At 40.9% G+C, this 13589-nt stretch overlaps 1 protein-coding gene across 1 annotated transcript in view; it reads left to right on the top strand.

The window, feature by feature from the left end:
* ccnq (cyclin Q) overlaps nucleotides 1-6608 on the top strand; it is an 11613-nt gene extending 5005 nt beyond the window's left edge. Inside the window, exons 3-4 of the mRNA XM_008304038.1 lie at nucleotides 28-250; nucleotides 4812-6608. Of these exons, the coding sequence (XP_008302260.1) occupies nucleotides 28-250; nucleotides 4812-4901 (313 nt within the window). The 3' untranslated portion in view covers nucleotides 4902-6608. The remainder of the gene's footprint in view (nucleotides 1-27; nucleotides 251-4811) is intronic.
* Nucleotides 6609-13589: the final 6981 nt, after the last annotated feature.

The raw sequence follows: 13589 nt of genomic DNA, 5'->3' as shown, positions 1-13589 counted from the left end.
AACGTCTTCCCTCCGTCTCTTCTCTCCTCAGTATTTGCTCCACTACCTGCTGTCGGTGAAGTCGCTGGTGAACAGACACGCTTGGTCTCGAACCCCCGTGGCTGAGACTTCCTGGGCGTTGCTGAGAGACTGTTACCACGGAGCGATGTGCATCCGCCACACACCCCAACACGTCGCCATAGCAACCCTGTACCTGGCTCTGAACAGCTACGGAGTGGAGCTTCCTGTCGGAGAGAGAGAGTGGTGGCAGGTGTGTGTTCGTAGTTGCAGGACGATTCAAAGTGTGTGTTTGTGAGGTGAAGGATGTAGGTGGGTTTATTGAACTCAGTGGAAAATGGGACTTTTCATTTTGTGCAAAGTTGTGGCAAACATGTTGCCTGTTGACACATTCAACAGATATGGATCGTCTTCCAGTTGTCTCCGAACCCCTGATGAATCTAATTTTATTCTTCACTAGACAGTGCAAATAGTCAATGGACTGTCGGGTAAAGTGTAGAGGAGGAAAACTGTTCAACTAGTTAAACAGTTTTTTGTAGAGCATTAACATGTCGGTAACCTGTAATCCATAAAGCAAGTGGAATTTCAGTGGAAGATGAAGCAAAATGATGTATTTACACGAATATGTGAGCAGTGACAACAAGTAAAAATAATAGTTTGTCTCTAAAATTTATGAATAATTTTAATAAATAGTCGTGATTTCGATATTGACAAAAAAGCATCATGATCATGATTTTGGCCATAATCATCAGACCTAGTTGTGTGGAAATACAGAAAGATGATGCCGACCAAATCCAAATACAGCTCTACGTCTTGCAGTTGTTTCTACCACACAACTAATTAGTTTGACTGTTTAAATCAGCACCACAATGCTCTGTATCATTAGTGCAAAGCAGCTCTGAAAAACATAATTTCGGATGCCTTTATCAGCGCTACACTATAAAAGAGAGGTTATAAACGTCTTCTTTAGCTTTTTTACAGCAGTTTTTTATTTTTATTTTTGATGCTGCTGCTGCTCTCCCACGCAAAATCACCCCAATTACTCTACAATGAATAATTATTTCCAAATCAAGTTATTCAAGTCAGTTGGTGAAAATTCCTGTATTTTTTTTTTCTTTTATGCAGAAAAACCAAAACACAACATTTTCTGTTTTTTTTCCCAGTATCGTGCAGGCCTCATTTGAAGCCATCAAAACAACAGAAATGCCAGTTTGATCGGAAACTAAATTTTCAGTTGAATATTAACCACCAGAGACTCTTGAAGTCTGTACGTTTGCAGTGACAGCAGTTAAAAATGTCACACTGCAGTTCAGTTTAATTGTCAGCCGATTAAAGCCGTCGAAATGTCAGATGGATAAAATCAAATGAGCGCTCTGCTGAGGAGCTGGAGATGATTCAAGTGACAAGAGTGAGCGATGGAAGCAGATTAGGAGTCGCAGCGTGAACACATCCGAAATGAACGTTGGATTGTAAACAGCAAAACACGAGTGAGTGTTCGGTGGTAGTTGAAGGACGAGAGACGGACGAATCGCGCGCTGTAGGTAGTTGAAGTGTCAGTCTGAAGTAGTTGAGCTGTCGGCGTACAAATAATTGGAAGTGTCAGCTAAAGAGTAAAAGTGCTTTCAGAATAAACTGCGACATTCTCAGTTTTCATTTTATCGGTGGCAGCAGCAGCAGCAGCAGCAGCAGGGCTGAACTTATCGTGACATGATGGGCTGTATGTGGCGATGAGCAACCAGTGTGATAAATGTTGTTCACTGGCTGGAGAGTCGTACTTTTAGAAGCTCCGATACAGTTTCATCTCAACAATCCGTCTGCTCTCTGCTGTTGAAGTTAAAAAACAAGGTGCAGAGACATTTTTTATAATTTAACAGGGTTTGTTTTTTATTTTTCTAGAGAAAAAACTGCACGGCTCCCCCATAATTTTGTCCCCCCATAATACAGTCTCTGAATAAATCAATACGTATCATCACTGGGATCAGTGGGGTGGCTCGGTGGTTAGCATCGTTGCCTCGCAGCTAGAAGGTGGCTGGTTCACGTCAGATAATGGATGGAAAAAACAGCACAGCCCCCCGTCCCATAATACAGTCTCTGAATAAATCAATACACATCATATAAAATAAACTTTATTGATCCCTCACTGGGGAAATTCACATGTTACAGCAGCTGGATACAGATGAGACATAAAAGGAGGCCAAGAACTACATAAGTGCAATAAGGGTAAATATAAAGATATATTAAAGGTATAATAAAGACAATAAGACAATGTACAAGGCATAGTGAATTTACATATTGGTACAGATATTTGGCAGATATTTGATGAGATGTCTTAAAAAAAAGTATTTATTATATTGTCATTATTTATAGCACATTATTATAGACGTGTGATACCGCTGTCAGTTGATTGTGCTACTAATTCAGTCAGTTGTTGCTTTAGGAACATTCCATCTGATACATGGTGATCTGAACTTGCATAGAAAGGACTTCATCGGGTCTCTCAGAAGGCAGAGTGTCTCAGATTTCCTCTGTTTGTCGTCCTCCGACACCACAGACCAACAAGAAAGCTCAAACTTCGACAAAAGCATGAATTGACATTTGATACTAAAGAAATCATGAAAACTGTTGATTAGCATGAATGCTTCTGTTGTGGCTCTGTGGGTCATGGCGGCTTTGCAGTCTCCATCTCTTTCAGCTGTCAGACACGCACTTCTTTCCATTAATCTAACAGCAGTTGAACATGTCGGGTTCACGTCTGAATGCTCGTCCTGCTGACTTTTTGCGTAAAATGCACACCGGCAGTCTTACCAGATCGATGGAAACACACAAGCAACAGCATTTCGAGTTGTGTGAAGCGATTTAAGAAAAGTTTTCCCACATTTTAGCACCAATATTTGCCCACAAACATCACAGAGAGCACCGGAGTCACAGCTCTCTCACTCACTTTGCTCTACGATTTCAAATCTGCTCATCTGCAATCTGTGATGTCCATAAAAAATAAAAAAAAAACAGACACTAACAGCTTAAAGATGAATGATACTCACCAGTAATGAACGCAATGTTTTTCTCCCACAAGGTGTTAACAGCAGCTGAAGTTGCTTAAAGGAGTTTTTACTCTGAGTTTATTAAATACCTGCAGCATCAGGCAGCTTTCCAAGGACACTAATGATCCCTGAATCATTTTGAAGGTTTATTTTTGAGTCTGACTGAAAGGAAGCACGGAAATTTGCAGCTCGGAACAGACATCTTGCTAACTGCATTAGAGATCTCCATCTGGGACAACTTCTTGCTGTCTAACCTCGTTAATGGCATCTGCATGTGCTGGTTTGTTTGCATGTGTGAGGCCGTGCATCGCGTTGTGTGTTTAGTTTTCGTCCCTACAAGAAACAACAGCCACGTTAATGGAAAATACTGCAGGTTGAACGGAGGTTTTGCAGTCGGGCTAAAAACCAGAGCGACACAAAGAGTTTGAAGGGAGGAAAGGAAATCTGGAGTTGGCAGCTTTTGTTAACCGTTTGAACTCTGTTCTGCTCCCTGTGGGTTTGTTTTTCATTTCAAAATAAAGTCCTGCACCTCGATGAAAAACACAACAATGGCTAGAAGTAGAGCGATGTCAGAAATGTCTTTTGTGTAGCATGACACCATTTTTATGTCGTAAATCACAAAAAAATTAAAAGAAAGTTTGAATATTTATTTGACAAAAAATTGAAAAACATCATCAACATAGAATCAACATTTTTCCAAGTGCCACAGGTGTTTTCAACATTGGAAATAAAAATCGTGGCTGTACATACTACAGATATTTTACTACTCATTGCATTTCTAATTTGCTTCTATACGTGTCTCGTGTCTGTTCTGTGTAAACACATCTTGCAGTTCAGCCGAAAAGTCCCTCAATTTTTGTCGCATGACTGTTGGTCACATCTTAGTCAGCCAAGGTTTCTCAGTTTTGCAGAAGAGTGCAGAGTTTTTAGTATTTAACAGAATCTGTTCAGAGCAAACATTTTATTTTTGGCAAATTTTTCAACGAGACACTAAGTGATAATTTTACCGACGGTAGCGTACATCACGTGATAAGTCCAAGCAAATAGTTTATGCTCATTTTTTATATATTTTAAAGATAAAGATGTATATAGAATAAAGAGATTTTGTTTTGAAAAAAATCCTGATTTTAAGCTTAAATTTGGTTATTGTTTTTAATTGAATGGCATGTCACAGATGAGTAGTTCAAGGACCGTCAGAAACTTGAATATCTGATTGTTTTTTTTCCTGTTTTTACTGTTCCTGGCTCTGTAGTTTAAGCAACACGCCTTTTAAACCTGCTGACGGGTTGTGGGGTTCAGATGATTAGAGAAGCCACCTTAATGGAGAGTCTGTCCTTCTGTTGAGGTCCAGTTTGACATTTAATGAAACTGAGTTTATGTTCAGTTTTCTAATGGGTCCATAAGTGCACCATAAGGGCCAACAAACGGTATCAATGTGCACCAGCTTTTATTAAAGTGACACTGCCACCTCGATGCAGCCTTCAAAGGCAGAAATAGCTCTTCTTAGTATTAATTGAAGGGTGGCTGCAGTCATAGTTTTTCATTGTCAAACAATTCCATAAATGAGGTCTCTTTGGTTGCAGCTTTGATTTTACAAGTCACCGTGTCCAAATGCAAATGGAGAAAAGTCAGGATTTGTGACGGTTTTCTGCTTCAGTCCTCGAGGCGATAAAATGTAAGTGGTTTGAAATGTTGTGTGGACCTTTGATGTCCACTTTTTATTGAGGCCTGGCTGTGGAGCTGAAGTCTGCGCTGTGCTGTGTGTCTGTGCAGGTGCTGTGTGAGGACGTGACCAAAGCCGACATCGACGCCGTGATCTCAGACCTTCTGCAGCTCTACGACATGGAGGCCAAGTGCATCTGAAGGACACGACACCGGCACATGACGCTGTTTGAGCTGCGTTTGTGCGTCACGGACGTGATCGCATGTTATTCTGCGCAATCCGGTGTCAAGGTTCAGGTGCGTTTTCGTGAGGCAGGAGAACACTTTGCGTTGCCCCAGTTAGTCTGTGAGCTGTGACAGAAACACACCTGCAGTACTGATTCCTGCCGCCGCGGGGAGACATTTCTCGCCCCGTCTGGTCTCTGATCTCTCGGCGCTGCAGAATACTGATGTGCTCTGAAATACAGCATCAGCACCAGAAACATCCCAGCCTTCAGCAGCAGTGATCCATTCACCCTCCACATATCACACGCCTAAACTAAGAAGTACTAATGTGACGATTCGATGGGGAGATCCAAAATGAATCCTCCAGTTATTATCAAGAATTACAACGAATCCATAAAAATGCATGGAAATGGTGACCTCAGTTATTATTGAATGGCGTTGTTCTAACATATTTCTGCATTGGGATAATAGTAGACAGTCCTAAACATGTAGTTAAGCTTAAGTCTTATCAGAATCCAGAGCACCTCACTGCATACATCTGCATATTAACAAGGACAATTGGATTTTCCACACTGGATGCCATCATAGATTCTTCATTTTGAAGCGCAACTCATCCTGTATATTTTACTAAAATTGATATTTACATGTGAATGCATTAATTGGCTAACCGACCTCGTCAAATGCAGCGGTAATATGTCATGATTTGAGCAGGATATTTAGCAGCATAAATGCTACTACGTCGTTTTCCTTCTGTGTTTTTGCAGCGCTCCCATTTCCAGAGATACTTCCATGAATTAATTTGAAGGTAGTTATTTTATTTTGCTTTTATGAAGTGGATGAGAAATATGTGGGGGCCTCTTCTGCTGCTAAAATGACAATATAGTTTTAATGTGCGTGGTGAATTTTTTAAAATGAGACTGTCCTCCTCTGTTTCTGGGATTATTTCTGGTAATATTTCACATGTTCTCCCCCTAATTTAACCTCATAAAAAGACCAAAGCCAACTATGACTTGATAATATGTACTAAATAATATATTCTGTGTATTTAAACTGGATATATCTCAGTCCTTAGAGCCATAGAGCTCCAAAAACTATTAAATCCACATCAGAGAGTCTCAGTGTTGCATGACTATGAACACAAACACTGTCCTGCTGCCACAAAACTAATCAGATCATCAGGTTTATATTAAATAGTCCCCAACTAATTTACTATTTCATCCTGTTTGACTAACATCCTCTAAAAACTATAGCTGTTTGGAGCCTATCTAGCCTTTTTAAACTACTCGTATAGCACATATTTAAGATGTGTAAACTTGGTAGAAACCAGTGAATTTGGAGGTTCTAGGAGACGAACGAACTCACTGTTGGTCGGTACGGGAAAACAAAGTTAAAATCCAGACATCCCAAACCAGTGCATTGGCTGTAGAGGCACCATATAATAGTCAATGTGATGTTTTTAATATTGTCCACTGTGATCTTCTTTTGTGTCCCAAGTTGTGTTTGTGTAGTAGTTTTTATTTTCTTGTGTGTAACGGGAGGAGTGGTGTGAAAAAGATGGTTTATTTTTATATCTACAAGCCAAATGTACAGTTCAACTGCTGTGCCTCAGTTTTACTATAATTAAAAAAAATACATAAATCAACATTCACAATAAAAGGAAAGTCCAAGGACTGTGAAACACTGTCGGATTTCTGGTTCCTGAAAAGCTTCAGAAGAAGAATGACTCAATAATATTAGTTAAATGAAGGTTGCGGCTGTGATTGCAGAAAGAAATAGATGTAAAATCCCCTTTGCTGTTTTGTAAAGTCAATGTATAGACATTAATTGATTTTTAATTCATCCACACAACATAATTGTCTTGTGTATGAGTACAAACGCATAACAGAGGGAAGAGGACGGGTAGGTGGAGAAAAAAGGTGCCGAGGGAACGAGAGGAATGGTAAATGTGACACAAGCTAACAGGCTAAATACGCTAACGTAACTGGATCTCAACAATGTATCTCCAGAATCATAGACTCCACTTTTGATTTCTACAGAAACCCAGTTGATAAGATGTGAGGCTCTTTCATGAACTTCCTGGAAAATAATCCTGGTACTGGTGCCTTTAAATATAATAGACAAACTGCACAACACATTAGATTCCTAAAACGGGATTTTTGTTGTCGATAGTGGGCCTAAACCATTTTTCCCCCTATGAAACTAACAGTATATGTAAAAATTGTTTCCTTCTTGTTTGATCATGTAGACCATGAGCAAGTCTAGCTGACACAGCACTGTGCAGAATAGGGGTGAAAAAAAACCTCTGGCTTGTTTGAATTCTTTAAGCCAATCACATTCTTATTGGACGATGCTCAGCCCAGGATGCAGCAACAGTGTCCCCTAAAAATAATCACGGGGGATTTGTCGTTAAAATGGCTAATTCACAGCGGAAGAAAAAACTAGCAGCCCTGCTGTTTTGCACAATCCAAACCTTTTGCAAAACTAAGTTTTCAGTGTGGTAAGTTGCTGCTTGGAGGTGGTTGTTGATGTTGTTGTAGTGGAGGGGATTTTGAAAATAGCAAAAGGGGGAAATGCAAGGGCAATGGCAGGGTTATACTTGCAGTCTGATATCCCAGTACTCTTTAATACTGTAGAGAAACTGCACAAAATTGTCATTGTAGTTTTTGAAAAATGTTTATTTTCTCAATATTGTGGCCTTTGTTTTTTTTTGCTTATGAAGCTGCTAAATCTTTTGCAACATTTGAATGTCCAGTAGCAGACTAATACCCACAGTAGGTCACACTACCATGTTTGAGTCTGGGCAGCAAACTGCTCGGCTAGTTTTTTGTGGTGGATTATCCATTTTAACCACAGTGCTCATCTCCCTACTTGCAAATGTTCCACCGCAATAATTCAATAATCAATCCCTATTTTGAGGGGACACTGTTGCTGCATCCTGGGCCGAGCTTCGCCCAAGACTAATGTGATTGGTTTGAAGAAATATGAACAAGCCAGAGCTTCTTTTTAGAAAAAAAAACAAAACAAAACTTACAGCAGAACGATACTGTTGTGCAACCAGACTACTACATTCCACACTAGGATGGATGGATGGATAGATGCATAGATAGATAGATGGATAGATGGATGGATGGATGGATAAAATTATTGGGACGTCCTGTTAATAAGTAATTACAATAGTCCAGTCTTGAAGTTATGCCTGGTTTTTACAATATTACACAGGTAAAAGAAGGTCCTACAGATGTGCTTTTTGTGTGAGTCAAAGGACATACGCTGGCCAAAAATAACTCCATGCTTCCTAACAGTAGAACTGGAGGCCAAAGCAATGTCATATAGAGTAACTATCTGGTTAGAGATAGATAGATAGATAGATAGAGAGATGCTTTATTCATCCCCCTGTGTAAATTTCAGGTATCCAGTAGCTCACACATGTTAACAAGTCACACATACTAACAGCTAAGTAAGACTAATAAATAGTATAATGTAATGCACATTTTTTTAAAACCACGTTGCCGGTCTTTTCTTGAGATTTGTTGAAAATCAGAGAGCTATAGAATATCTTACACACACAGTTGTAAAACCTCAGCCATCATGCAGAAATGATTCTGACACGTCTGCCTGCTAAGACATAGTGAATACCATTAAAGTCGGCTTTAATTTCCTTCTCGTCACTGTACAAAGCTTCTCACACTTGGTATTTTTAGGCGATGAGCGTTTGGCTTACTTACCTTTTTTTTTTTTTTTTTTGCATTTATCTTGTAAAATCAGGTCTGCCTGTCTCGTGTGTGTGTGTGTGTCTGTTTGTGTATATGTGTGTGTGTTTGTCCAGGAGTCACAGTCACATGATCAATCCTGACACATCTGAGTCTCTGTTTCTGTCTTTCCTGCTGCTGCTGCTGCTGCTGCTGCTGCTGCTGCTGCTGCCTCCCTTCACGGGACAAGAGACATTGCGTGCATCCTAATAGCATCACGTGTCACACAATATTCCTCTTCCTGACACATTCTCTCCCTTCTCATCTGTCACTCGTCCAACTCCAGTTTTTTTTTGTTTTTTGTGTGTTTTTTTTTCCCCTCATGTCCCTTGTGTACCTACTAGGGGGAAAAAAATCTGGCTGCCTTTCTCTTCATTTGCTCCATTCCCTGACATCCTCTCTTCATCTCCATCTCTGTGTTTTTTTGCCGTCCATCTCACCCTAATTCCTTGACTTCCCTTTTTCTTTTTCACCGCCTGTCCTCGTCCCACATCTTCCGAGTCTCCTCCCTCCTCCCTCTGTCTCCCTAATGTTATATTAATAATGGAGAGGGTGCGTGTTCAGCCAGGCTCCATGAATTAACCATCAGATGGGAAAGGAGTCGGAGTAGTAGGGAAAAGGAGAATAACATAGAGGGGGCAAGGAGAGGGGAACTGAACGGAAAAGGGGGCGAGGAAGGGGAAAAATGGCAAGCGAAGGAGGGGAGCTTATCTTTTCTATCGCACTTCAACACTCTCCAGCTTGCTTCTGATCGCCTCTCCTCTCCTCTGTATGCTTCTGATCTGCTTACACATCACTTCAGCCTTTACTCGGGGCTTGAGGGGAAGTCAGAAGGTCACTTTTGCACACAAACACACACACACACACACACAACCAGCTGTGTGCATCTCCATGTGCACGTGTGTTTATATATCCAAATGACAGTTTGGGATGTTAATGTTACATCAGGCCTGCAGTCTCAGAGCTGAGTGTCCTTGAACTGATAAAAGCTCTGCAGCCTCAGACCTATTAGACATCAACCGAGCGCTCCTAAACACTCTAAATGCCTAATGCATAGACAATAGGTTTAAAAGGAGAAGTTTGTGTGTGTTTGTGTGTGTGTGTGCACGCTCTCAGCATCGAGGGGTGGAGCAAGAGGAGCAATCTGCATGATTCATTGTCTGTGTAAACAGCAAGATGATGAAAAGACGGATGGACCGGCAGGCAGACAAAGCCATCAAACCATCAGTCACGGGGCAATCGAGGTCTTCCAAGACGCACCGGGAGCAATAATACCGACGTCGGCCGTTAGAGTTGACGTTGGAAGCAATAAAAAACCCATGAAGATCGGTTCAGATCTCAAGCACACCGAACAAAATACATCATCGTAAAAATCTCATTGCTGTTTCTGAAGTTTCTGGGATGCTCAGCTGGTGACACATTGTAGACCATTTGGTTTATACAGATGTGGTCAGATGTGGTTTCGATAACCCTTAAAATTCGCCTTTATTAAAATGAAACGATGCCACAAGACAAAGACGAGAGCTGGATGTTAGACACTTGAATCTCTGTTTGTTATCTAACAAATCATTTCTGAAAGCCTGATGCAACAGTCTGCCAAACTAACAATGCAAATTCCAAAGTTTAGGCTTCAAAACTGTCGTCCACAAACCAATGAGTGACGTCCTGGTGTCTTCATCCATCTTTTATACTTAATAAAGTTCACCAAGAAAGGAGAGGCATAAGTCCTAACGATAAAATCTTATATCACCGTCCACAAAAACTCGATCAAAGAAAAAAAGAGAGGAAACCTTGGAGCTGCTGCTGTTGCTCCAGAACAACGTGTCCGTCCACACAGCATCAGGTGGCAGAAGCAGCCGAATGTGGCTTTGAACCGTTGCCCCGTGAACCTCACTCATCCGACCTGCACCGTCTGACTTCTGTCTGGTTCCCAAACTTGCCTGGTCGCCGTTTTCAGAGTGATGATGAGGTCATGCAAGCTGTTGAGCAGTAACCTTCTCACACAAAGGGATAGTGAAGCCTGAACATCGGTGGACCAGGTGCATTGAAGTTACAGGAGACCATGTTGGAAAAAAAGCAAAGAACAATATTTGATAAGTCTGTGCTGTTTTCTGGTGAGGCTGAGAATGCTCTTGTATACAGTCTGTGCTAACAACTCAGCTAATATGCTTCTTCTTGACTGTGTGGATCATTACAAAATTGTTTCTTTGGCACAGAATTTTGGAACCCACCACTAATTGGAAGACATTTCTGTGTGAATACATTTTCAGGGCCTTTAATTTCTCCAGAAAATGCTCATTTGTAACGACAATAGAGAGGAAAGATATGTCTGGCCATGCTAGAATCGCATTAACACGCTGGAGGCCTGTACTACACAGCAAGTTTGACGTTTTTGTTTTTAGCTGCCTTGACAAAACCCAAGTTAGAAATAATGGATATCACAATAGTGGTTATCAGCTTTCTTTGGTTGCTAGATTTCCTCATCAGGCTCTGAGCATGCTCTAAGAAAACAGGGTTTTTGATGCATCATTTGATTTAAAATGGCCCAATGGCATGCGTGGCAGCGAATCAGGACCAGGCGTATAAACAGATTTATGCATTTTGTGCTTCACGTATGTTCACATGGCAACATGACACATACAGTTTGTGTTGCTGTTACTGCACTGCTTCATTCTGCTGCGTTACTAATGTATAGTTTAACCCTATTCAGGACTTTTGGGGTCTTTTGGACCCCAGGCTACTTGGTTTAGGTGACAGGTATTGTTTTTTTTAAATTTTTAATGTTTTTTTTAATGTAAAAAGAGAGACATTTGTCATGTATTTGGAACCAAAACGTCTATAATGAATACCAACAAACATTTTGCACATATTCTTTCTTGGTGTCCAATGGACCCCGAAAGACCTTCTTCGTATGCCAACATGAAAGTCTTGAATAGGGTTAACAATTATGCAGATATAATGTTCTTCTGTCAGCTGTGATTCTGTGTCGTCCACAGAGAATCCAGTCAGCAGAAGAGTTGTTAAACTGTGGTGCTTTTTGCAGCTAATTTAAACCACAAATTCTGAAGAAAACTCCTCCAGTCCAATTTAGCTGTGCAGCATCAGTTACCATGGTGATCTAGCAGATCAAACGAAAGCTTTATCTCAATATACCTCGCTAACCTACTAATCACTAACACAGGCCTCAGGTGGACGTGTGTATACTGAGTTAACACAGCTTGATGTTTGTGTCTTTTTAATGTTTTTTGGGGGTGATTTTTCCTGCATTGGACAGCATACATGGAGATACAAACAGGAAATGAGAAGTAGAAAGGGGTCATGGTTGAGGTTGTGGGTTAATTGACCAGAAGGTTGATGCTTTGAGGCTTGAGCTGCTACTGGTGGGGTCCTGAGCAAGGCCTTTAACCCTGTGTGCTCCAGTGATGCCTTATTGTGGCTGACCCTGCACTCTGACCCCACCTGGGATATCCGAAACGAGAATTTCGCAATGTTTAAAGGTCTCTATGGACTGTCTGGATGGTCAGGCATCGTTTTATAGATGTAGATATGTGCCTTTACTTCTCTACGTGTTTGTGTCTGGTAAAATCAGTTGCATATCTCCGAAAGGACTTGATCAAATCATAGACTGTATAAAGCCTGGTCTATGCTTGACGCGTCTGCGCGGCTCCATGCGCAAAATTTTTTAGCAGCCACGCCCCCCTCGCGCAAGTGGAGGGTGGCTCAGGACGGACAGTGAGCTGCTGCACCTCAGCTGCTGGTGTCTCTGGCGGCTCATGCCAGGGCTCTTCACCACAATCACAATAGATCTCCACTGGTTTTGTAAATGGTAAATGGTCACTTATCTAGAGCTTTTGTCCAAAGCGCTTTACAATGTGTTTCTTATTCACCCATTCACACACACATTCATACACCAATGGTGGCGAAGCTGCCATGCAAGGTGCTGCCTGCCATTGGGAGCAACTTCAGGTTCATTGTCTTGCCCAAAGACACTTCGACTGTGGAGGGGTGGGGATCGAACCACCAACCTTGCGATTGGAGGACAAACTGCTCTACCACCCGAGCCACAGCTGCCCAACAGTCATAAAACTTTCGTACTGGGTGATGAGTGCATAGGTGCTTGCTGTTGTGCTGGCTGCCATGCGAACTCCACATCACCAAGCACACTCACATTCACACCTACGGACAATTTAGAATCACCAATTAACCTCAACATGTTTTTGGACTGTGTGGGAGGAAGCTGGAAAGAACCCAGAGAGAACCCACGCTGCACGGGGAGAACATGCAAACTCCACGCAGACCTGGGTGTCCTCACCGGGACGCGAACCGGCGACCTTCTAGCTGCGAGGCAACGATGCTAACCACTGATCCACCTTGCAGCCTTATATAATGTTGTAAGGTAATAAATAAGGTAAGTTTTGTAACGTTAATCTTAACTCTCTATTTGAAACCACTTTGGGTCAACATCTGCTCAAGTGTTAAATGTGCTGTTTAGCTATATAACATTGACTAGACCTGACTTTGGTGATTGAATGAAATTTCAAGGTGCTGCCAAAAGAATGGTTGAAAAATGATGAAATACTGAGATGTTCAAAAACAGTAGAAAACAATAAAGTAACTGTAATTTCAGCATATTTAAATACAGTATAAATAGTGCTCTTTTTGTTTATTTAAATATGAAAAAAATATAATTTTGCATTTAAACATTGTAAAAAAAAAACTGATTACCTTTAGTAAAACTACATATTGTTGTATGGACAGTATTTTTTTTTTTTTGCCTGTTTTTAAAATGTAAATTATAACATTTTTCTTGGATGTTTTTCCCCTGTAATTTAACAAAACAGGGAAAATCAATAAAATAACAGCAAAGTTTAAAAATATATATATAGTTAAAAATAATTTTAAAAACATTTTTCTT

The sequence above is a fragment of the Stegastes partitus genome, unplaced genomic scaffold, assembly GCF_000690725.1.
Source record: "Stegastes partitus isolate 25-593 unplaced genomic scaffold, Stegastes_partitus-1.0.2 Scaffold2121, whole genome shotgun sequence".
In the NCBI taxonomy this organism is placed as follows: Eukaryota; Metazoa; Chordata; class Actinopteri; family Pomacentridae; genus Stegastes; species Stegastes partitus.
Note: the sequence above shows the minus strand (reverse complement) of the source record. Positions and strands in the feature narration are given on the sequence as shown.